The sequence below is a fragment of the Alexandromys fortis genome, unplaced genomic scaffold (genome assembly GCF_014885135.2).
Source record: "Alexandromys fortis isolate MF-2015 unplaced genomic scaffold, M_Fortis_MF-2015_v1.1 scaffold_14, whole genome shotgun sequence".
In the NCBI taxonomy this organism is placed as follows: Eukaryota; Metazoa; Chordata; class Mammalia; order Rodentia; family Cricetidae; genus Alexandromys; species Alexandromys fortis.
The window spans coordinates 9,495,685-9,522,369 of record NW_026067910.1 but is presented as its reverse complement, the minus strand read 5'-3'; the positions used below and the strand labels follow the sequence as shown (position 1 = coordinate 9,522,369).

The window sequence follows — 26,685 nt, the reverse complement described above, 5'->3', positions numbered from 1 at the left end:
TGTTGTTGTTGTTTTGTTTTGTTTTGTTTTTCTTCACTGCCTAAGCTTGGCTATCCTGGCTCTCACTCTGTACACCAGAGTGTACAGATTTCAGACAAAGAGATCCACTTGCCGTTGCCTCCCACGTGCTTTAATCCTGAGGAATTAAAGTCGTGTGCCATCATGCCCTTTCCTCAGCTTTTAGTTCCTTTTCAGAAGTGGGAAGCTTAGCTGGGTGGGGTCTTGGCCTGAGTTCACCACTTCCTTTATTCCCTTTAGGATCAGACTTTTCTATAAACTTTTTATCTCCTTGAGCACTGGACTTAATTTCATTACACTTCCTAGTGTTTTTTTTCCCCCTTAAACAATACATTTCATATTTTAGTTGCCCAGCTTGCTCTTTTTCAATATAGATCTTCATAAATTTGACCACTAAAAACCATGCACTATACAACATTATCAATCCTAGCCTGTGTTCTGTAATGTCCTCTGCCAATGCCATTAATCTAAAACATTTCAATTTAGCCTCAGGCAGATTGTTTTTTGGACAAGGGCCAAAGGCAGCCCCCCCCCCCCCACCAAATACTGTAAGAACAGTCTCTAGGCCACTTATTAGTGTTTGTTTCTGGAACCTCTTGAGCCAGCCATCATAATCCACATTGCTCTCAGCACCACTGTCTTCCATGTTCCTATTAGGATGGCTCATGAAGCTCTACTCCAAGTGTTCGATTCCTTTCCTGTTCTGAAATCCCAAAGTACACAGTCCACCAAGAAACAGGGTCAGGCCTATCAGAGCAGTACCCCAATACCTTGTACCAACTTCTGTTTTTGTCATTATTCTTTTGTTGTAAACAGACATCTGTGGCAACTGTTATAAAAGAAAACATTGAATTGGGGCTGTTTTACATTTTCAGAGATTTATCCATTATCATCATGGCAAGAAGCATGGTGGCATGCAGGCAGATATGGTGCTGGAGAGGTAGCTGAGAGTTCCACATCCCCATTGGCAGGCAACAGGAAGAGAGAGACTGGGCCTGGTTTGAGCTTCTGAAACATCAAAGTCCATCTTCAGTGACACACTTCCTCCAAAAGTCACACATACTCTAACAAGGTCACACCTCCTAAAAGTGCCACTCCTTGGTGGCCATTCAAATCTATGAGCCCATGGGGGCATTTTGATTCAAACCACCACAGTATGTTGTACACATTTATGAAAACGCTGTGATGAAACCTGTTTGAATAATTCTAATATGATTCTGGAAGAGGAAACATTATTTATAACTTCCAAACTTAGAGTTGGGTAAATGTCTGTTTGTATCCCCTGTGCTTCTTGGAGACTCTTCTAGTGCTTTCTCTTGCTTGCAATAATAAGGATAATATAAAATAGTGACCGTGTTAATGTGGCTGGAAGGAAAGGAATAGAAATACAAATGAAATCAATAACTCTACAAATAAGTTTCATGATTCAATTCTGGCTGTATGAAGTAGACAGGAAATCTCTTGGTGGTTACCTTGATATTTCTCTTCCTTCCATAGCAGTTTATATTTTTGTCCATAGAGATTCATGATATACTGAAATTAAAAGAAGTCTTGTTTCCCGAGTAAACAGTAGGGTTCTTCTGTATTTATATTAAGCTTTGTTTTTTTTTATTTTTTTATTTTTGTATTATATAGTCTGTTTTTCTCCATTATCTGTAACCTTATATGATAAATATAATCTTTTAATCATATTTTTGGTAAATATATAATATACCCAATTACTAAAACTGAAAAATTCTACTCTTCACTGTACCTACCTCTGGAGTTTAGAGAGGAAACAATGTCAGTTGTCAGTGGTATATATCAGACTCTGGAACTTTTTGTTTCTCTTTTCTTTCTTTTTTTGCTTTTGCATCTTCTTCAGTGAGAGTTAGAAGTAAATTAAATGTTTTTATTCTCTTCTAGTTTTTCATAGGTACCTGTGAATTATATTAATCTAAAGCATAGAGCAGAGGGACATGCGCTTCCTCTATTGGTCTGAGAAGCATAGAGAGAAGAGTCATACCCTTCTCTATTGGTCTAAAGAAGTGTAGAGAGGAGGGACATCCCCTTTTCTATCTTGTAAGCGATACCAAACTAATTTTTGGATAAAGAAAATGGTAGGTTTTTGTGGTGATTTTATCAGGGCTAAATTATAACAACCAAGTTACTATTTATGATAATCAGTTTTTAGAAATATTATAGCATTACAATTACATGGAGTTATCTGCTATTAAAATGGTATAAGTCAATATTGGAATTTTATACTGAGTGACTTAGAATATATACATATATACGTTTGTATGTATATATTATTTTAAGATTAATTTTTTTCAGGCCCTTGTATTGTACCAAAAAATCAGCCAAAATTATAAAAATGTCCTATCAAATTTCTTAAGCTAATTAGGTTTTCTATTGCTGTGATAAAACTCCATGACAAGGAAAGATTTATTTGGGCTTATGGTTCCAGAGGTAAAGAGTCTGTCACGGCGGGGGGGGGGGGGGATACAACCATGGCAGCTAAATCAACAAGCTGAATGTTCATGTCTTAAATCACAAGCAGGAAGCAGAGTGCATGGGGAATGGCAGGAGTCTTTTAAACCTGTAAGTTCACTCACAGTGCCACACTCTCCAACTACAAGGGCATACCTCCTAAGCCTTCCCAAATAGTGCCAGTAACCCAGACCAACTATGCTGATATTTGTGCCTATGGGGGACACTGTCACTCAAACCACTACAGTGGCCCAGTCTTCTAATCTCAGGACTTGAAGGTCTAGGCAAAGCAGATCAGGTCTGAGACCAGCCCATGCCATGTAAAATTCACTGCCTTAAAAAGTAAATTGTTGAAAAGGGATAGAGAAAATGTATTTATGAAAACATAATTTATTTATTTATTTGTGGCTGGAGGGACAGCTGTGGGTGCTGGGAATGAAAACATAATTTACTGTTATTTAATAATTAAGGATTTCCTTGGTGCTACTGGAGTTTTTTGTTTGTTTGTCTTGAGAATTACCGTGTATTCTAGGATGGCCTTGAACCTGGGCCAACCCTACCAGCCTCAGAAGTCTGAGTGTTGCCAAGGAAATTGGGGTTCCCTTTTAGGTTCTTAGTCTTATTTGCTAATTATTGAATTTCAATTTTTAATGAAGCTCAAGAACAATTTTGTTAAAGTTTGGGAGCAAAATTATAGGCCAGGCAACCTTTAATTCTTGGCAGCAGCCAGGAGGAGGGAGATGGGAAAGAGAAAGGAAGTTAGGGTCTAATCAGTGCAACACATTCAGCAATGGAGGTCAGCAGGTAGCTGCATGGCGGAAGCGGAGACTTCAGGAAAGACTGAGAAAGCACAGAGTGGTAATGAAAGCTTGCGGAGGCTGCTGGCCAGTACCTGAAAAAAGAGGTAGAGAAATGAGAAGGAAAAGTTAAGCTTTTTGAGTCAAGACTCAAAAAAAAAACTGAGACTTTGCAGTGCTATTTAACAGAAGCCCTGTAAACTTAAGAGAGGGGCCTCTGGGAAGGAAAGGTACATTATCTCATTAAGGGGATAATTATTCCTTCCACCTCTGTAGCACAGCTTCAGGTAAATCAGCAGATTGACAGGTCCAGATGTATTAGCTTCCAAAGGAGGTGGTAATGCTCTGTAACATTCTAATCTTTCAGCAGATTGGAATGTCATGTCTCCATGCAGGTCACAAGTAGAACTCAAAATCTATTCTTTTGACCAGGAAGGAGTAGCTTTTTTTTAGTGGGCTTCACTAAGGCCAGTATATCTCCAGTTTTTAATGCTGGATTAAGAAAGTGCCACTGTGATGTTTAACTTTCTGGTTATTACCAAGGAAACAGGAAGATAGGGTCCAAAGCTGACCATGAGTGAAAGATACATCCTCGGTAACTTCTTAGCTGCCATCCTTGGAACACTGGGATTATTGGCATGAGATTTCGCTTCTGGCTTCCTTTACATTCTTGTAAGTGAGAATTCTATATAAGCGTGTTCCTTTAATAAAATATTAGTCAGTTCCAATATAAATGTTACGTCACATTGTGACCTAGAGCTACTAATGTTTGAGAGGCATTCAATTTTATTAGTCATTGGCTTTTAATTATCTGTAAACATCCACATCCACACAATATGTAATTTTTATATATGATAAAATGCACTCTTTTAAAGAAAATACTTTGAAATTTGACAAGTATCTCTAGGTATATAACCACTATATAACCACAAACAAAACACAATGTTTTCTCATGACCTCAGAGCAAGCCTCTCTCACCCACAGTCATCTTTTCTTTTTCCTTAGTCACGGATGGCCCTTTTCCATTACTGTGAATTGGTACTTCTCAACCTCAGCCCAGCCTTAACACCATTAGTATTTTAGAAAGTGGGATTTTGGAGGAAGCCAGAGTGTTGTACTTTGTCATGTAGTGATTTTAGCAGCGTCTCTGGACCTCTGCCCATCAGGTGCCAGTGGATCTCTCCTTCCACTTTCTCAGTTGTGACAACAGATACCTATTGCCAAATGCCCTCTTGGAGCAAAACTGCACCCACCTGAGAACCATGGCTTACTCTAAGATCATTCTTCCAGTGCTAGCATTTCACCAAATAGAACTGTATAGGATATGGTCTCTGTACCTCTTCCTTTCTGCTCAAAATAATGAGTCAAGATTTATAAAGGCTGTTATGCAAATGCTATTTGCTTTCTTTTTACTGAGTAGGAGGTCCATATTTAATAACAGGCTGCATTCTATTTAACTATTTCCTTTTTATGTTTCTCTGAATCTCTCATTGAATTTAACATTTATTTCTGAGAATCTGTTTTCATTAATTGATTCTTTTACTAGTTACATGTCACATTGCTCTTTTTACATATTTTTTTGATGTTGGCCACATTTTTAATTTCATGATGATTGCAGCTTTGCTTTTAATTTTTAAAAATAATATCGGATATTTTTTGGCAGGGAGTTACTTGTATATCATCTTAATTTTCTAAGGTGATCGTTTTTGTTTGGAGCTGGGCATGAAGGCACACACTTATAGCCCCAGTGCTTTGGAGTCGGAGGCAGGAACATGTTTCCTGCTCACTTTTTCCTGTCCTGCATGTGAAATATCCCATGTAGCTGTGTGCTGTGGTGCTATGTGTGCATGTGGTTTGCCTGTTAGCCATTTAGTGGCCATTCTGATAATTGTTAATTGTGATATAATATTACTGATGTTCAATTACCTTACTCAATGGCTCCAGTATACAGAGTGGAATGCTGTCATTTCCTTGTAAGAAGTTATCATTGCTTTATTTTGTTATTAGTGTTACTGTTAACCCTGTTCGCTTCAGTATGGATGTTTGATTCTATCTAGTTGTAATATTCTACCATGTTGTTTTTCTTCCTAGACAGTGATATCGGAAAACTGTTATCCTGCTTCAAAATGTCTGATAAACAAACTGAGTGGATAGAAAACTGCCGAAGACAGTTCTGTAAAACAATGAAGTCCAAGCCGGATGCAGTCAGTGGAGGTGGTGAGTGTGCTGTTTTCTACTGGGATCTGCCTGCAGAAAATTATTTTAGCAGACGCTGTGGCTCCTGCAGATTTCTACCTGTGTGTTCAGGAAACATAATGCTAATTGGGAAAGTCCACTGCCTCCCTCTTTCTCTCCGGACCTGTGATTCTAAAAGAACCAAAGGCCAAAGAATTCCACTCCCTACATACACTATCTGTTTCTGAGGAGAGCCAGTTTTGAAGATAAACTCTTTACAAAAACACTTGATATACTTTGTACACACACACACACACACACACACACACACACACACACACACACACAAAATCACTCTACACACATACATAGTCTACCTCTGCAGTCTTTGATAGCTTGGATTCTAAATGTGAGTGACCTACAGTTAGGTAATTTAAAGCTTTGTAAATTACCCTTTGTATGTTAACCTATTCTGAATTTTTCTTTAAGACATTTTTGTAATGCTTCATAATATACAATAGTCTACCCATTTGTTAACATGTTTATAATTATGAGAGAATGAGTTAGTTTTAAATTTCTGTTTGAATAAAAAGGTCCAGATGAAAGAAGGGAAGAGAAAAGGAGACACAGCTAGCAGCCTGAGCACCTGCTCGCTGACTCTACTTTTTCCACAGTGGGTGGGTGCTGCCTTTTTTTTTTTTTTTTTTACTGGCAAAGGAATGGAGAGGAATCTATTAATAAATAGTATTTGGAATTTAATTAAACCTGATTATCTTCCCAGCGACTAGATGAGAAAACTTCTCCGTGTTTTGAATGTGGGTTCCTTGTCTTTGTCTGTGTCCTTCTGGACATTAAGCTTCTGAGAGGATGGAGGAAGCTATGGGGATGGACAGCTGCGTGTTTCTACCCTCCCAGCCCCTAGGTGCAATGATGGTTCAAATGGCCCAGGATCTCCCCTGACCCCACAGAAATGTCAGTGTTTAAGAAAATAGAGCTCAGATTCTACCCCTCCTCAGCCTTACTCTTGGTTTGAATCTTTCCACCCACAAAACAACACCGTTCTGGAACATTTTTTGTTTGTTTGTTTGACTGTCTTAAGGTCACAGTAACTCCACTTGCTTTCCTCCATTTGATTAACTCTTCAGTGCCAGAAGGAAACACAGGGGTGCTGTATTTCACTGGTTGAATCTCAGATGTGACTTTTGTTACTAGACTTTTTATTCATTAGGATACAAACCATTCCAGAAATCTCTTGGTGTTTATTGTTTTTGTTTTTTCCTAGATCATTGTCAGGAGAGTCTCAGTACATTACCTGACTTGGTGTTCCTTTGGCTTTGCTACTCAATGTTTTAGTGTCTGTACATTGTGAGCAATCCAGTTCCAGGTCAACCCCAGATGCGGTATTGATTCTGAAACTGAATCGACCCCAGATGTGGTACTCCTAACTTCTTGCCTCTGATATTCTAGAGTCATCTCTATTAAAGCATCATTTTCTTCATTTTTTCTAATCAATATCTCCCATTAATCTTTTGTTAGTGATCTAATTGTTATACAGTTTAATATCTGCTCTACACATATTTTTTCTATTTTTCATTGATATTGATTGATGACTTAGCTCATAACTGAAATTCCTGTGTGTGCTTATTACAGTTTGAGTTGGTCACTGTAACACACATACAATGTATTTAATAGTTAATATTGGGAACTTTGGTTGTATATGGTAAACACCACCCATATATATTAATATTATATATTTATGTATAAATATATACACACATAATATATTTAAATCTCAAATTTCTGAATTTTCATGACTTACAGCCTAATAACTTATACAAGATACTATCTTTATAACTAAAGTACTTTTTATTCAGCAACTGGATAGCTATTATTTAATACATGATTTTTTTGATAGGATATTGCTATGTAATGTAGACTAACCCAAAACTCTTAAAAATCTGGTATCTGAGCATCTAAAGCTCTAGGATTGCAGGTATAATGACTTTTCAATCAGTTTAAATCATTTTAAATAAGTAAAATAAGGGCACAAATTTTTTTTATAATTTTTTATTCAGTGATTATTTCTAGGTTTAAAAATTATATTGTATTCCTGTGTGTATATATGTGTATATATGTATGTATATGTATGCATGTACTTGTGCACGATCGGGTGGGAGAAGTAGGATATGTGACTGACATAACATACGATGGAAGCCAGGAGAACTTGTGGGAGTCAGTTCTCTCCTTCTATCATATGGGTCCCGAGAACTGAATTCTGGTCGTTAGACACGACCTGAAAGTGCCTTTTCTGAAGAGATTTCTGGACTTTAAGAGTAATATCTTAGTTCTAGAGCACTTGCTTAGCATAGAGAATGCCCTGTGCTTACTTCGTAGCCTTACCCTAAAAACAATTTCCAAGCAGGTCGCAATAAAAGAAGAACATATTGCAGAATGATTTATGTGACAGGCATGGCTTTAGTCTTTAAAGGATCTACATAATAAAACTGTGAAAAGAGGTTCAAACGTGACCCTGACTTTTGGAAGGTGGGTCAGATTTTTTTTTTCTTTTCAGCCCTGGGCATCCCACATACAGAATTCAACAAACAAACAAATGAAAAACCCTAGAAAACAGAAGGCAAGCTGTCTGCTTAGGATCCATGGAAATAAATTTTTTTGTGTTTTCTTTCGATTCATATATCTTAGCCTGATTGATTGAGAATGACAAGAGATGCAGGAAAATAGAATGGAGCAATAAAACCCTGCTTTCTCTGACTACAGAACCAAAAAAAAAAAAAAAAAAAAAAAAAAAAAAAGGGACAGCTTCCTAAAGGCAGAAGACTTTTAGAAAGTTAACTTCTTGTCCCATGGAAACAGTATGGGAAATCGTTCTGATCCAGGCTCAATATTTATGTCCTGAAAGATCATCTGGGACAACAAAAGTATAGAAAGAATTTGTAGGTGGAGACTGCTTGTTTGTTACTGGATATCCAAAAACAAATAAGCACACAGCAACTATATTAATTACAACACTGCTTGGCCAATAGCTTAAGCATATTCCTGGCTAACTCTTATATCTTAACCCATTTCTTTTAATCTGTGTGTCGTCATGAGGCTATGGCCTACTGGTTAAGTTCCAGCCTTCTGGCATCTTTCTCATTCAGCAGCTATATGGCATCTCTCTGACCCCACCTACTCTCTTTATATATCTCTTCCAGCCTGACTGTATTTTGCCAGGGTATAAGGCAAAGCAGCTTCTTTATTAACCAATGGTAGTAAAACATATTCATAGCCTACAGAGGGGAATCCTACATCAGAAAATTTTAAACCTGAGATTCATGAGGTGAAAAGACCAACCACATGATTGTAAAATTAAAGCAAACTGTTTTGCATTCTACCAAGGACTGGCTGCTGGCTGTCTCACCCTAAATCTGGATTTGAGAGAGCAGCCTCTGCTGGCCTCTTAAAGTCCCTTATTTAGGAAAAAAGATAAGATATTCACAGGGGTGAGAGTCGGCTGCTGTACACTGTTAGAAAGGTACAGTGAAAGTGGAGGAACCAGGGTAAGGGTAACATCCTTTTTAGATCTCAGAGAAATGGTGATTGGGTTGTTAAGAGAGCTGTTCTTATAAGACCTGAGGAGACCCTAAGTGGAGAAGCGCATGGAACCCCATGTCAGAGTTTCAAAAGCAAGCCAAGAAAGTCTTAGAAGCCAAGAGAGTCAGTGCCTTTCCAACTTAGGGTAAGCAATGCAGAGGACAGGTGACCTCTCAGGACAGAAGGAGGTCAGCTGGAAGTGGAACCTTAATCAGCACACTGAAATTACCTTCAAAACTGAAGAGAGGTCTGGATGATCTCATCTAAAGCACGGCCGCCCTACAGCACGGCTAAAGGACATTCTCTCCCTTCTGGTTTCCCTACTACTCGTGAGTCTGTGATGATAGGAAAGACTTTTAAATGAAAAAATGAAGATGGACAACTTGAAAAGACTGAGAATCACAGGATGGCTGTACATACAATAATTTGTACTAAAAACTAGATAGGGTTGTACAGTCTAGGTTCTTACAAACTTAGGATTCTAATTTTGGGGAGTGGAGATTTGAGGGAAAAGAATAGATTCTTGCACATGCAAGGGTCTGAGGAACAACATACCTGGCCTCCACCTGCAGGGTAATAGGGAGAAAACTGGACTGATGTGTAGCTCACATATGCTATGACGAGATCACAGTCATGCAATCATTTCTCAGTGTGTCTGCACGGTGAATCCAGCAGACGCTTAGGTGTTGGCACGCACTGTGTTGTTCTTGTTTCAGAACCAGTTGCTGTGGTGATGGTGACTTAGTTTTCGGTAACTTTAAAACCATAAATTTCTTTCTCACTGTTTTGAAAGCTGGGTAGACAGAGGTCGGGGTTCAGGCAGATCCGGTGATAGGCTCCTTGTCTGCTTCGGAGACTGAATGCTCGCTGCCTCCTCTCCTGATGGAAGTGGGCCATGCTGCTCCTTAGCCACTTTGTAAAGGTGCTGGTCTCATCATAAGGGCAGGGCTCTCCTGGCTTGCGCACTTCCCAGATGTTTCATGTCTTTGAAAATATATTTTATCTAATATTTGTACAATATGTTTGTTCAAATCTACCTCCCATTCCTCTCCCCGCACTACCCTTTCCTCCCAATTTCTTAGGCTGGCCTCCTCTCCCTTACCTCCCTCTGTTCCTCTGATTCCCCTTCTCCTGAAGAAAACTGAATGTCCCTCCCCCAGCTGTGACCAGTTGTCCATAGCAGCCTTAGACTCGGTGGGGTGTAGCAGGCTTTCTTATTGGACTCTGGATCGCCAGCCTCCAAATAACATGGAGACTTATTAATTATGAAAGCGTATCCTTTAGCTCAGGCTTGTTTCCAACCAGCTCTTATAACTTAAGTCATCCCATTTTTATTAAGTCTATGTTCTACGTGTCTCGGTTACCTCCCCTCATTAGGCACATCCATTTGTTCTGAGCCTGCTAGCAAAACTGCATACCCAGATTCTTTCTCACCTTCCTCTCCCTCCCCCTGGAAGTCCTGCCTGTTCTCTCCTGCCTACCTATAGGCCATTCAGCTCTTTAGTAAACCAATTAGAATGCTTCTTTGCAAAGACACATCTCCACGGTGTACAAAAAGATTATCCCACAAAAGTGGGGATTAATTATCTTGTAATATGTGAATTTGGGGCAATACTAACATATGGTAGGATCAGGGTTGGGGTGTGGCATGGTCAAGAGATAATTGAAGCCAAAACCTAAGTACTCTTCAGTCTCTGCCTTCAGTTTTCATCTAAGAAAACCCCTATGCTCTTTTAAGATTATGTAAATATAATACTAGAGTCTTTTAACTACGTTCTGACCCCAGAGATCAGGAATAATTAAAGGTAGAAAGGCCAAAATTGAAAATTCTTTATAGAAAGTTCAGATCTGTCATTTAAGATTAATATACACTTTAAACAAAACAGTATTCCGTAGTTGGCTTTCAGAGCAATATTCTCTAGTTAACTTGTTTAAAATTGCTTCTTGCGCCCTCAGTTTTAGCATCTTTCACCAAAGCTAGGATGTTGGTGACCTTTGATACTTTTTTGGTTTGGGGAGATTTTGCTGGCATTTTGAGAATATTATTTCTAAAAATAAATGCAAAAACAAAAATAAGATTTTAGAAGTTGCTCCCTGGTAGCTGGAGGGTTAGAAAGTAGAATCTCCCGTCTCACTTTGTTTCCATTGTAGCAAGCGATACAGGTTTGTGCTTTTCTCTCCTCTCCTTTGAACTGGCCTGGACCTGCTCAACCTCATGTGTCAGTGGCAAATCTAATATCTCCCACACAGGTAAATACTGTGCTTTCTGCTGGGAGGTTCAAAGAAACATGTGGATTGATGTATGAGCCTGTGTGCAGAAACAGCAGCAAATTCCTTGGTGTTTGAAGAAAACATGCGTGGTTTGAATAGAGAATTCACACCAGTAATTGCTTAGCAATATGCTTTGATTTTTCCATTATTTCAGACATTGTACTTAAATACATAGCACACAACAAATATAGCTGAGCTCAATGAAGATAATTACATTATAATTGAAGGTTTAAATGGACATTTCCATTGAAAATGATGTTTCTGAGCAATATTTGTTACTGTGTTTATTGCACTTTAGATTGTTAGTCCTAACCATGAAATTAAGAATAATTATATGCGAACTTCATCACAGTGTCCTTCTACAAAACATGTCTCAAAAGTTTATATACATAGATGTTAAAAACTTTCACCTGCGGATATTATATATGCATTTATAAAAGAAATAGATTTGAAACAGTTTCAGAAATATGGTAGATTCATGCCTGTGTCTGTAAACATAGAACCAGCCCAAGCAATTGCAAACTCAAATCTGTACACAGGAATATTTCTTAAGCCATGGCTATTGGGTTTCATGTTTTTAAATACTTGTTTCATTTTGGAATCTTATAATGAATAGATTTCAATGAATCAAAACATTTCATCTTCATCTCTGGCCATCAAGATTATATTATATAGCTTGCTCTCTACGGTTACTGGCAACCACACCATTCTTTTTTGTGATTTGGTTTTTACATGTGGATCTTTGAAGAATTATAAGTTTGAAATATACTTGAATGTAAAGTAGGATCCATGCGGTTAATAAAGGTCATGGCTAGTAGTCTAAGTGTGAGAAGGGCAAACTCTTCAATTGTGACTCAAGATTACGGGAGCATAGGATATATGCAAACGCTGTGATGTTATCACATCAGCCTCGAAAGGAATCAGTTTGTCACTTCAAAATCAGAGAGCGCATGCTTTGTTTGATCTGGTCCTCAAACTGATACCATCAGCCGCAAAGTATAGACGGCATCATACGACAGATGTGAAAGCGGCATGAGCTGTGCAGTAATCCTGGTCTTAGAGCTCACTGTTTTTCTTATGATAACCTAATGAGTGCGTTAAAAACATTTAACAAATTCTGAAGTAATCCTTAGGTAATCTTAAGCATGATGGATAATTTCTTTATAGTTATATACTGAATAAGTCTATAGAGAAGTTATTAAAATTTAACTGAAATCAGAAACATGAATATTAATAGAAGTCTGCCTTTTCGATTGACCTCCTCAGAACTGTGGATTTCAGGTGACTTTTTTTTTTTTAATTCTTCTCTCACCACATTGTCTTTTCCCTCTGCTCCTCCTCAGGAGAATCTCATCGCTAGTCTATGACCTCAGGATGTACTGTCAAGCATTGTTCCTTCTTGACCTTTAAAATTCTAATTACTCTCATGTTTGTTACAGCTTTAGGAGAACTACTTGAAAATTTTGTTCTTCATCTCACCGAAAACCCTTCTGAATGCTACTTCCCTTCAGTGGAGTACACAGGTATCTTTTTAAATATTGTGATGTTTGCAAGATGCTCAGCTTGTAAGTAGGTGCTGTTTTATAGTGACATGCGTGTTGAGTGCTGATATGCGCAAGCTTTTCCATCTGAAAGTCCTCTCGCTTCACAACCTGGGATGCTGTGACCTTCATCTGCTTCTGGTCTCCAGTGCAAACTTTTTTCTTGGTAGCATTGCCTGCTCTTCTGATTCTATCATATGCCCCTCCCTGATGTCATCAGCTCATAACTATCTTACTGTGTTTGTCTGCTGTAAGATTTTAAGAAAGTTATAGCAAAAGTTTATTTTGACCCATTATTCTGTCCCAACATCAAAGAAATGCAACTGGTGATGCCTTCTTGCTTTTTGGTCTCCCTGTCATATCATTTGGTCAGCATCAGTCAGTGTGTGTGTGTTCTTTCTCTCATCTAATCCTAATAGCCTTCTGAAGACCTCACCTTGAAAATGGCGAGTCACATTAAGCTTTTGTTTCTTTTTATAAAATAATTATTATTTTCATTTCATGTGTATATGTTTTGCCTGTATGTATGTATGTGGTGTGTGTCTATGTTTTCTGTCTGTCTGTCCATCTTTCTAGTACCCAGAGACCAGAAAGAGGCACTAGGTCCCTTGGAAATGGAATTAAGAATGTGTGTAAGCTACCATGTGAGCGCTGGGAACAAATCCAGGTCTTCTGCAAGAACAGGAAGAACTTTTAACCACTGAACCATCTCTCCAGTCCCTTTAGAAAATAATACTCTTTTCTACAATATATTTTGATCATATTCACACCTGACTACTCCCAGCTATACATAGCCCACCATTCTTAATACATTGAGTCCAATTCGTGTTTCTTAAATACTCTGAGAATTGACCTACAAGGGTTTACACCGTTCTTTCTACTCTTTGCTATCAAATGGCAATCGCTTCTTAGCTAAGAGTAGGACTTTATGCCTACTGCCCTTTCTCTGTGGTGGGAGTTTGTCTGCCCTGAGCATGTACAGATCTCATGAGTACCGTCAGTCTCTAAATTCACATGGGCAATTGCCCTGCTTTTTTCTTTCCTTTCCTGAAAATGCTATTTTCTTGTAGCTGTCACTTAACAAACTTTCTGGCTCCTCTTAAGTTTCTGCTTCTAAAAATTCTCATTCGGGAGTAATCTTCACATTTCATTTCAGATAAGATTAAACAGTAGCATTTACCTACCTCATATAAATTAATGATTTTACAATTTCCATCTTCTAGTCAGAGGTTTTGGCTTTGTCAGCTTCATTGCCACACTTCTAGTTGCTAATTAAGAGCTGTAGCTGGATGCTGGCTACCATGACAGTCCTTAACCTCAGCATGTCTGCCATAACTGCCTTGCACCTATTGACTGCTGTCTTTGTATGTGTCCCGTCTTGGTAGGAGGTGCATCCAGATGGGAAACTGAGAAGTCAGCATTGATATTTGCCTTCCAGTACTACTCCTGTGTTCTTACTATACCTCTGCTGCATCTCAGATTTATTCCATTCTGTTCCTAATTGTTCTTCTTTATGTTAATTAAGGCCAGCATTATCTCTTGCCTAGGGTATCAAAGACCCTTTGCGTGCTTTTCAATTTTCAGCTCATAGTTTAACACATACATTATTGTTGTCTCTGGGGTTGTGTTTTGTTTGAGACAGATCTTCACAGTGCAACTAGCTGGCCTTGTACTTCCTGTCCTCCTGTTTCAGCTTCCCTAGGATAGTCATAAAACATTTATGCCGCACACCCAGCAAAATGATATTCTGTGCAGATAGTAAGGGTGATCCTTGGCATGCAAATCTGGATCTATTCATTCCTATACTTCTTCCCCTCAGTAGAGTCTCTTAATTGTTTTGCTTCTTTTATTTTTCCTGATGTCATCTCTTTCTCTCCATGACTTGAGTTTATTTATTTTTTTATTGAATACTGCTGTTAACACCACTGCCAACTTTCTCCTGTTCCAGATAACTGCATATTCCTTTTTTTTACCAAGCACATATTATAGCTGTGTATTAACACTTTTCTAGTTATTTGTTATGAATATTTGTGTGCTTTGCATTTTATAAGCTTACTATGGCTTTCCCGTTAGAAAAGACTGAAGGAGGAAAGGGGATACAACAGAGGGGTCCAGACGAAAAGTTATGACTACTCATATGTGGGCCCCAATAGTGAAGGTAGGAAGAAGCATTTGGATGCTGAGTACATTGTGAATATATGACTGTCCAGACCAAATAATAGGTTGACTATAAGATGTAAGAGAAAGGAGGACTCTGGTCAATGTTCTGAACGACTGAGAGGATGCACTGACTATACAGCAAAATGAAGAAGTTTCTCTCTTATATATGATGTTATATAAGTATATTAGGGTTTCTACTGGTATGATGAAATACCATGACAAAAAGCACCTTGGTGGGAAGAGTTTATTTGGCCTGTATATCCTGAATCACATTCTGTTGATGGAAACAGAGACAGGAACCAAACCAAGAAGCCTAGAGACAGGAACTGATATAGAGGCCATGGAGGAGTACTGCTTACTGACTTGCACCCCATAGCTTGCTCAGCTTGTTTTCTTGTAACACCTAGGACCAACAGTCCATGGGTAGCCTCACCCACAATGGGGTGAGCCCGGTCCTCCCAAATCATTAAGAAAATGCCAAACAGGCTTGCCTACAGCCCAGTCTCATGGAAACATTTCTCAGTTGAGGTTTCCTCCCTCAGATGATTGTAGCTTGTGTGTCAAGTTGACATAAAACTAGCCCAAACAGTAAATGTCTCTGTTCTTATGAATTTAATTTCAAAACGAGTCCAAATAGAGTGATACTTATAAACACACAGATGATTCTGTAGTAATTGCTTACATCTAATGACAAACTGAGAGAAAAGTAAAAGAAGGTATAAGACAATGAAATGGAAAAGGAAAGGGATTTGAAAAGATGAAGTCAGGCAGAGGGAACAGATAGCCCCTGAGCTTCCGTTCGTCTTAGATGTATTCTGAGGGTCTTCGTACTTTGTATTGTATGACCCTCGAAAAACCCTCTGAAGCAGGAATACTCTTAATGTTTAAAACAAGGAAACATAGACATAAAGGAGAGAAATCATAAATTGGGAAGATTTTTGAAGACATGAATTTGGAAGGAAATTGTAATTTTCTGAAGAAGTCTTAAACCTTCCCTGAGAACATAGCAGGGTTTAGCAGTGACACCTGAAGCAGGGAGTGGAAGATTCTGAAGGCATGGGCTCCTTTGACTGGAGATCTTCAGGTTGAAGGGTAGTCACCTCCGCTTTCAGCAGCTCGCTGTGGTACGTTGTTCTGCTGGATCATATGTTCCACATACAGTATGAAAATAAGATGATGTGTTTTTCTTATCAAAACACTTATCAAGGTTGATTATGTAAGGGCACATATTTCCTATCTGTCACATTTCTGAACTGTGCTGAGTGAAATTTCAGATGTTGGAGTCACTGAATGCCCTTTGTGGTCAGAAACACCCTGAATGTGAATTTAACTTATTGAAAGGGTTTAGCTGAACAGTTAGCCATGAGAGCTTTCTAGGAAAGCCAAAAATTAAGTGGCTTCCTGTTGACTGATTGTTGGATACTTATTGTGGTACAGTGAGTGAGTGCTGGCTTCTTTCAGAGCTGGTAAGTGTCCTCATCCCCATGTGTCTTCTAGATGGTAGAACAATGGCTGCTATTGTAAAATCTACCTTTAATTACTGCAAGTTGGAAAGAGCCATGTTTTAATATAAACGATGCTTCAAAACAAATTCTGGACATATTCACTGCTTTTCTGTGTTTCTTAAAGTGAGAAATCGATTGTCTTTTTAAAAAATGACAGTTTTCTAAGCCCCAAGGTAGCTGAAATTAGAACAACACAACTATCCATCTGTTGTTAGTTCCCTCAGGATCTCAGCTCACTATAAAATCTGCAAATCTGGAAAAATCAAATTAGTTCCATTGTTTATCCTCTCAGAGAAAGACGAACGGACAAACAGATAAACATTCAGCACACTTACCGTAGGTGATACACCCCTGTAGGTATCTTCGCAAACCTTACAGATGTTCATTTCTTATCAGCGCCAGTCTCTCTCACACACAAAGTATTTTGCTTTTGTAATTGCTTCTTTGCAGTGTTATATTGAATAAGCCTCACAAAGGCATAGATTCATAAAATTCTCTTCTGCTGGTACTAATTTATCTATAGACTAGAAAGATACCATCATTTCACTGTTGGCTATTAAAATGTAATTTTAGAAATCAGTTGTATTTTATTTTATGGATATGTGTTATGTATATGAATCACATGCATATCTGGTACTCACAGAGGCCAGAACTGGGCATGCAATAGTTGGGAGCTGTCATTTGGGTACAGAGAAGCTAATGTAGGCCCTCTAGAAAAGCCCCCAGAGCTCTTAACCGCTGAGTCATCTCCCCAGCCCCTAAAATGTAACTTTTTTAAAAGAATGGGGTGTTTTTTTGTTTTTATTATTACATTTTTCTGTGTGTTGGTGTTTTGCCTGTGTGATTATATGTATGCACACATGTACACCATGTGTGTGCAGCGCCCCCTAGAGGCCAGGAGGAAACGTTGGCTCCCTTGGGACTGGAGATAATTGTGAGCAACATATGGGTGCTGGAAATTGAGTCCAGGTCACCTAGAACAGCAGTGGTGCTTTTAATTTCTGAGTCATCGCTCCTGCATCTAAAATATGACTTTTAATTTGATATAAGCATATACATGTCTTTTATATTTTGATTGAATTTTGGGCCAACACATTCTTGGCTTGCCTAATATTTGTGAATGTCCGCTACTTTCAAGGGGGTGTATCGTATGAAGCTGAGTTCGAAGAAAGCTCGATAGCACACACCTAAAACCAGTGGTAGCACACAGTGAGGTGGGAACAGAAGGAAACTCACATTTTCAGGTATAGCTCCTTTGTCTCAGGTGCAGTGCTGGTACCGTTAAAACTAGCACTTGAAATGTGCCTTTGTCACTGAGAAGGTGGACGAGAGACATGGGGATAGCTGGATTGGCCATTGGTGCTGACTGCTGTCCGGAAAGATGAAGGGAGGAAACAGGTGGAGGACTAGGAGTACCTGGCTGTCTGTGAGGCAGCAGAGCTGAAAGAGAAGGGTAATTGTACCACCAAGATGTGGAAACAGAAACACCCTTTCCCTTCAAAGCTTGGACTAAAGGTGCTTGCGGTTGCTCGGTCACAAGGTACTGAATTTATAGGGCTGAGAAGTAAGCACAACTGCGGTTTGGAAAATAAGCAAAAGCACCTGCAGGCTCGCTGGGAAGGAAGGGGAGAGCAGAGGGCATGTTGCACGCTGCGCTCTTGGGGTGGTGAGTTCTGGGACCTTAGGATATACACAGCAGGGTTTCCATAAGCAGCCGTGCAGTAAAGGTTCCTCCAACCATGGGTTTGTCCTCCAGTGCAGAAAGTCTTTACTCTTCTGAAAAGTTATTTATTTGCACAATGTCAGTCAAGTATGAGGCAGAAAAGACTTACTTTCTTAAAAGAAATTCCATCTATATCTGCTTGCTTCATAAGCCCAAAATAGAAGAGAATGCACGCCGGGAACGAGAGACCGCAGTCCATATTAAGTTATTTTCGTCGCTGTTCTGCTTTCAGAGTATCTTTATAGCTAAAATGGTTGATTATTTTAAATATTTCTGTATGAAACTAAGACATTAGTTTGTCACATTGTTATCTAAAAGGCCTTAAGCATGATGTCATTGGACAATCCCTCTTCTATGTCTTAGACTTTGCCACACGAATGTATGCCCACGTGATCCAGAAGAGGGCATCAGATTTCTGAGAGCTGAAGGTACAGGCTGTTGTGAGCCACCAAGCATGGGTGTTAGGACTAGGGCTCTTTGGCTGAGTCTGACATCTGGAGCTGAGCTTTCTGTTGACACTCACTGAGGTTTATTTTGGGGTGTTCCTTACTCCGTGTCAGATGCCTGTTATGTCTTCTGTATTTGCTTGTGCATATCAGTAAATGTTATTCTTCAGAATCCCATTAAGACTTTCATTTCACTTTATTTTCTTGTTGAGGAAGTTGCTGATATCCCAGAGTGGTCTTGACTGGAATCTTTCTGCCTCAGACCCCTACTTACTGGAATTGCAGAAATGCATCATCCCATACCTGATTCAAGATACCTATTTTTTAATCATACATTTTCTTATTGATTTTGCCATTTTTTTAAAAATTTTGTTTCTAAAGATTTTGGTTTTTGTTCAGTAAGTGGCATTTAATCCAGGATTGTACACGAAAGTCTCCTTTATAGGAACTTTTATAGGCCAATATTCATGTCCTTTTACAAAGGTGTCCAATATGTGTCAAATACAAGTCAATAACTGAAGCTTTTTCTTTAATGCATGTTCTGAAACCATTTCTTTTTGGGGGGAGGGGCTTCTTCATCCCTGTATTGAAGACTTTTTTAAGGAAAAAAATAAATGTAGAAAAAACATTTTGGTAGGATTTTATTCATATCAAAGTTTTTTAAAAAATCTTTTCACAATAATACTTTAAAAATAATCAAGGAGTTGTTGTTCATTTTGATATACTCTGCACCCACTTAAAACTCATTTAAAATGCCTTTTGAGATTAATTGTAACCTTCATTAAAGTAAAAATTGTATAGTAAATATTACTGTCTACTTGTTCCCATATCTCAGTTTTACATGTGTAGAATGTGGATCTCAGCTTTAAGCCCTAAAAATAACTGTGTAGGAGTCTAACAATAAAACAATCAAAGATTCCCCCTTTGTAATTGAATCCACTTCTCTGCAGTGGAGCTTGTGACTCTTTACTGTTAGAGAGCTTCTCAGAGAGCGTTGATGCACAACCATAACTGGGTGCTGTTATCTTTGGACATGGCAGGTTTTGTTGCTTGTTTTTTTTTTTTTTTACATGAATATACAGTTATAAACATCTAGGACAGAAATAGACCTCAGAAGTAAATTATTCAGCCAGAGAAAAGTCAAGGACTTCTCTCTTACAAACAAGCCCCTTTTAGCTGAAACACCTTAACTGCATAAGGAGGGAGTGACAGAACGTGATCCTCATGTAGCATTTGGTGGCTTAGTCACTTGAGGCAACATCTGTCACCTTGTTCCTTAACTGCATCCTCCTCTCCTGATATGATATGATATTCCTGTCTGTATGCTTTGAATATGTTTAATTGCCATTTGGTTAATAAAGAAGCTGCTTTCAGCCACTGGTTTAACAGAATAGAGCTAGGCAGGAAAACTAAACTGAATGCTGGGAGAAAGCAGGCAGATGTTGACTGAGGTTTCTGTCCTTCCTGGTCCTGCAGTCATTCAGTCCTAAAGAAACACACAGAGGTCTACATTAATTATAAACTGATTGGTCCATTAGCTCAAGCTTCGTATTAACTCTTATAACTTATAGTAGCCCATAATTCTTATTTGTGTTAGCCATGTTGCTTGGTACCTTTTTCAGCGAGGCAGTCACATCTTGCTTGTTCTGTGTCTGGCTTCCTCCCTGTGTCTGGGTGACAAGTGCAGACTGACTCTTTCTCTTCCCAGAATTCTTTTTTTCTCCTTGCCCCGCCTCTGTTTCCTGCCTGTTCACCTTGCTTCTACTTCTTGCCTGGCTACTGGCATTTTATTAAAATTCAATTGATAGGGTACAGCACTTTACACCCCCCCCCATTTTTTTAAAACAAGAACTGTGAATGGAATCTCCTTTGTTTAGCTTTTCTACTGACCATTATCTATACAACTTATAGCCACCATTCTAAACAAAGGCAAACATCCACCGGTGGAGTCTGAGAAAAGCCATGTAGCCCCACTGGAGACAAATGGAACTTTACTCCTTAAAGCCACAGCCATTGGCAATACACAGATTAATGGAGATGGGTTAGTTTAGGATATAAGAGCTAGCTAAAAATATGCTTAAGCTATTAGCCAAACAGCATTGCAAATAATATCGTTTCTGTGTGATTGTTTCACGTCTGGGCAGCCGGGACCAAAAAAGCAGCCTCTGCCAACACTCTCCATTCATATGGAGGCCTTGGTGGGATCCACCATGACCCATAGAATACAAGCTTGGGGAGTCCACTGCAAACTTCCTCCTGTTAAGATAGCTGTCCAAGGCAGTAGAGGTAGTGAATACCTGTAATCCCAGCACTCAGGAGGCTGTGAAGCAGGAGTTTTTGTGGGGCCTCAGTGTCAGCCCAGTCTACACAATGGGATCCTGCTTCAAACTAGTGTAAAAACATTGTATTTTCCAGAGGGAAAGCGTTAGCATTATTTCAAGTGTCAGTGAAGGTCAGTGAAGGAGTTTTATTTCTCATGCTGGGTAAAGCAGTTCTATGTATACTAGAATTTCAAGGCTTGTGAGGGTTGTGTAACTTAGAGCTATTATGGAAATCGTATTATTGTCACTGTATCACATGATCATTGGCAAGCAATCTGTTCATGATTAGCACATATGATCACAATTTAATTTTATATTTTAAATCTCACATACTCAGTTTTATTTTCACAAGACAACTTGAATCTTTTCCAAATCAGACATTGTTACCCACAGCACAGCACTAAAAGTTTACATTTTTTAAATATAGAAAGCTAAAACATAGTGCATCATAAAAATAAACCTTAGGTGCACAAATCATAAGAATGTTCCTAGTTTCTACATGGGCCTAACCTGATTACACTGTAGTAAGTATACATAGGAATGTACTTAACTTATGGCTAAATTAGAAAAAAACACATTATCAACTGAAAATTAGAAATTATAGTTAATATATAAATAATGTTAGTTTTAAAAGTTGACCCTAAAACTATTGAAGTGAAATGTGTGTGTATATACAATATGTATGGGTGTGTATATACACAAATATGTGTGTGTATATGTGTGTGTCTGTACATGCATGCATGCATATGCATGTGTTTGCTTATGTGTGTTTGGTACCAAGTAATAGAAATGGACATCAAGCTTTTACCTCTGCCAGAAAAGGATCAGAAATGAGCTCGCATATAGAGCAGTGTTGAGCCTAGCACTGCCTCCTTACCTCCCTTTCTGATGCATGTGTTTCCTGCTACCAGAGACCTGATGGTTCCTTACAGCAACATGGCATACCCAGGAGCTGTAAATCTCTAGAGATGCCAATGAATAACTCCCCTTGCTGTGATCTGTTGTTGCCATAGATTGATCATCTATTACCGGAAGAGTGGAGCTCATCATCTCTTCCACTACGAGTGTATCAACCAACTCAGTGAGAATTATAAATAACAAGAATGCTAAGCTAAATGAACTACAACCTAATTGCTGTCATTAGAGACAAAATAAACTAATTTGACTGTACAAATACAACTCCGTTATACTTTAAGGGGAAATTAACCCAGCATCTTAGAGAAGGGGATTCTATTTTGAGTTATATCTGTTTCTATGGTATGGGGGCACACATGTTCTCACGTGAAAGGAGATCAGGAGACAGTCTTCAGAGTAGGCTCTCCCTTCTTCCCTTTACTTGGGTTCCAGGGTCATTCTCAGATTCTCCAGATTGTGCTGACTACTAAATCTACTGAACCATCTTAACATTGCCTCCCCCTTTAAGTATTAATACTTATTTTTATTTTATTTTCCTGTAAGAAAATGGCCACTCCAGGTGTGGGGAGTATCCAGTCTAGTTTTTAAGGACTGGAGTGGTTCCTGTGGCATGCGACTCTCAGGGACTCATGCCATGAATTGCACAGGCAGACCAGGGGAATTAGTTGCTCTCACTGCAGACAGTGAAGATCAATTGTTGCTGGTCTACAGAGTCTGTATTCAATAGCAATGACGTTTAATTTGTTCTTGTCCATCTCTGAAGATCTAAAGTCTACTCATATTTCATGATTCAGTTTAAATGCCACTTCTTAAACCGCTAGAAGTAATCTCTTCCTCTCTGGAGTGTTCATACAGTGGTTTATCTGTACCATTCTTCTTCCGCTGAGAGCTTTGAAACACCTTTATCAGTTATCTGTGTACACATTTTATCTCTGACACTACATGGAAAGTTCTTTCAGTGTATGATATTTCATTTTATCATTTGTCCCTATGACTTCTTCACAGTGTTCCTCACTTTATCAGAAATGATTTATTACAAGGAGTGAGTGAGTCTGCAGTTGAAATAGATTACATCAGTAGTTTGAGATATACCAACATGCAATGCTCAGAAAACTCCGATAATACTAGAACTCAGAAAATCTAGCTTTTCTTCCTCCCTGCCACTGTTTGATTTGTGAATGATCCCCTTCACACGATTCATTTCTGTGTCTGGATACTATGCTTTCTTCAGGGAGAAGTAGAGAATTTCTGCTCATTTCTGAACATGACCCAACTATGCATTTGTTCATATTCACTTGCTCAGTATGTCCAAGAACCAGTCCAAACGTTCAGTTTCTCTTGTCTGATGCACCACACAACCCCTTTTCTAGTTTTAACAGGTGATCACAATACTTTTTTTGTGGGGTGTTTAAATAAATATTTATTTTTAAGTTGTTTTTATTGAGTGATTTTTTTCTGCTCCCCTTTCTTTCTCCCCCTCCCCTTCTACCCTCTTCCATGGTTCCCATGCTCCCAAATTACTCAGGAGATCTGGTCTTTTTCTACTTCCCATGTGGAGTAGATCCATGTATATCTCTCTTAGGGTCCTCTTTGTTGTCTAGGTTCTCTGAAATAATAAAGTGGCTTTATGTCTAAAAGCCACTTATGAGTGAGTACATATTATATTTGTTTTTCTGGGTCTGTTACCACACTCAATATGATGTTTTCTAGACCCATCCATTCGACTGCTAATTTAGTGTGTATCATTATTTTTTTCCACTATGTAGTATTTCATTGTGTAAATGGATTACACCTTCTTTATCCATTCTTTGGTTGAGGGGCATTTAGGTTCTTTCTAGGTTCTGACTATGACAAATAATGTTGCTGTGAACATAGTTGATCACCCTTGTGGTATAATTGAACATGCTTTGGGTATATACCCAAAAGTGGTATTCCTGGGTATTGAGGTAGGTTGCTTCCTAGTTTTCTGAGAAATCACCTTACTGGTTTCCAAAGCGACTGAATCAGTTTGCACTCCCACCAGCAATGGAGGAGTGTTTTCTTTACCCTACATCCTCTCCAGCATAAGTTGTCTTTGATCTTGGCCATTCTGACAGGTGTAAGATGGAATCTCAGAGTTGTTTTGATTTTCATTTCTCTGATGGCTAAGGATGTTGAACATTTCCTTAAGTGTCCTTCAGCCATTTTAGATTTCTCTGTTGAGAATTCTCTGTTTAGGTCAGTACTTCATTTTTTTTATTGGATTATTTTTTCTTTTGATGATCAATTCCTTTAATTCTTTGTATATTTTGGAGATCAGCCCTCTGTCTGGTGTGAGGTTGGTGAAGTTCTTTTCCCATTCTATAGGCTGCTGTTTAGTCTTCCTGACCATGTTCTTTGCTTTACAGAAGCTTCTCAGTTTCAGGAGGTCCCATTTATTAATTGTTTCTCTCAGTGTCTGTGCTACTGGGGTTTATATTTAGAAAGTGGTCTTCTGTGCCAGTACATTCAAGTGTATTTCCCACTTTCTCTTCTCTAAGGTTCAGTGTAGCTGGCTGTATGTGGAGGTCTTTGATCCATTTGGACTTGAGTTTTGTGCATGATGATAGATATGAATCTATTTTCATTCTTCTACATGTTATGCCAGCACCACTTGTTAAATATGCTTTCTGTTTTATATTTTTTTGCTTCTTTATCAAAAATCAGGTGTTTGAAGGTTTGTGGATTAATATCTGGGTCTTCTATTCAGTTACATTGGTCCTCCTGTCTTTTTTTATGCCAATACCAGGCTGTTTTCAGTACTGTAGCTCTGTAGTAGAATTTGAAGTTAGGGATTGTGATTCTTCCAGAAGTTCCTTTATTGTACGGGATTGTATTGGCTATCCTGGGTTTTTTACTTTTCCATATGCAGTAGAATATTATTCTTTCAAGGACTGTGAAGAATTTTGCTGGGATTTTGATAGGCATTGCATTTAATCTGTAGATTGCTTTTGGCAAGAGTGCCATTTTTACTATGTTAATTCTACCTACCCAAGAGCATGCTACAGCTTCCATTTTCTGGTATCATGTTCTTTAATTTCTTTGTTCAAGATTTAAAGTTCTTGTCACACAGGTCTTCCACTTGTTTGGTTAGAGTTATTCCAAGATATTTTATGATATTTGTGGCTATTTTGAAGCATGATGTTCCTCTGATTTCTTTCTCAACTCATTTATCATCTGTGTAAATGAGGACTAACTACTGAGTTTTTGTGTTAATCTTGTATCCTGCTACATTACTGAAGGTGTTTATGAGGTTTAGAAGTTCCTTGGTAGAAGTTTTGGGGTCTCTTATGTAAACCATCATGCCATCAGCAAATTTTGTGAGAGTTTGACTTCTTTTCTGGTTTGTACCCCTTTGATTTCCTTTTGTTGTCTTTTTGCACTAGCTAGAACCTCAAGAACCATATTGAATATATATGGAGAGAGTAGACAACCTTGTCTTGTTCCTGATTTCAATGGGATCACTTTAGATTTCTCTCCATTTAGTTTGATGTTGGCTGTTGGCTTGCTGTATATTGCCTTTATTATGCTTATGTATGTTCCTTGTATCCATGCTCTCTCTAAGATCTTTATTATGAAGGGGCGTTGGATTTTGTATAATGCTTTTTCAGCATCTAATGAGATGATAATGGTTTTTTTTTCAGTTTGTTTATGTGTTGGATTACATTGATTTGCATCTCTGGGATGAAGCTTACTTGGTCATGGTGAATGATTTTTCTGATGTTTTCTTGAATTTGGTTTGCTTGTATTTTAATATTTTTGCATCAATGTTCATGAGTGAGTTTGGTTTGCAATTCTTTTTCTTAGTAATGTCTTTGTGTGGTTTGGGTGTCAGGGTAATTGTAGCCTTGTAAAAAGAGTTTGGCAATGTTCCTTCTGTTTCTATTGTGTGGAACAATTTGAGGAGTATTGGAATGAGTTCACCTCTGAAAAATCTTATAGAATTCTGTGCTGAAACCATCTGGTCCTGGGCCGTTTTGGTTGGGAGACTTTTGATGATTGTTTTTAGTTATTTAGCAGTTATAGGTCTATTTGATTTGCGTATCTGGTCTTGCTTTAATTTTGGTAAGTGATATTTATCCAAAAAATTGTTCATTTCCTTTAAGTTTTCCAATTTTGTGTATAATTTTTTAGTACAAGTTTTTGAAGTATGACCTGATGATTCTCTTGATTTCCTCCATATCTATTGTTATGCTCCCCTTTTCATTTCTGATTTTGTTATTTGGGATATTCTCTCTCTGCCTTTTGTTAGTTTAGATAAAGTTTGTCTATTTTGTTGATTTTCTCAAAAAACCAACTCTTTGTCTCATTGATTCTTTGTATTGTTTTCTTTGTTTCTATTTTGTTGAATTCAGCTTTCAATTTGATTATTTCCTGCCATCTAGTCCTCCTGGGTGAGTTTGCTTCTTTTTGTTTTAGAGTTTACAGGTGTTCTGTTAACTCACTAGTGTGGGATTTTTTTCCAGCTTCTTTATGTAGGCATTTAGTGCTATGAACTTTCCTCTTAACACTGCTTTCATTGTGTCCCATAAATTTGGGTATGTTGCATGGTCATTTTCATGGAATTTTAGGTCATCTTCAATTTTTTTTCCTTTATTTCTTCCTCAACCCATTGGTGATTTATGTGAGCGTTGTTTAATTTCCATGTGTTTGTGGGCATTCTGAAATTAGTGTTGCTGTTGAATTCTAATTATAAGCCTTGGTGATTCAATAAGATACATGGGGTTAT

The 26,685-nt window shown here is 38.3% G+C and overlaps 1 protein-coding gene across 1 annotated transcript in view; it reads left to right on the top strand.

The window, feature by feature from the left end:
* Tbc1d32 (TBC1 domain family member 32) overlaps positions 1–26,685 on the top strand; it is a 172,757-nt gene that overhangs the window by 118,202 nt on the left and 27,870 nt on the right. The window contains exons 26-27 of the mRNA XM_050138090.1: positions 5,379–5,504; positions 12,767–12,850. Coding sequence (XP_049994047.1) covers positions 5,379–5,504; positions 12,767–12,850 — 210 coding nt within the window. The remainder of the gene's footprint in view (positions 1–5,378; positions 5,505–12,766; positions 12,851–26,685) is intronic.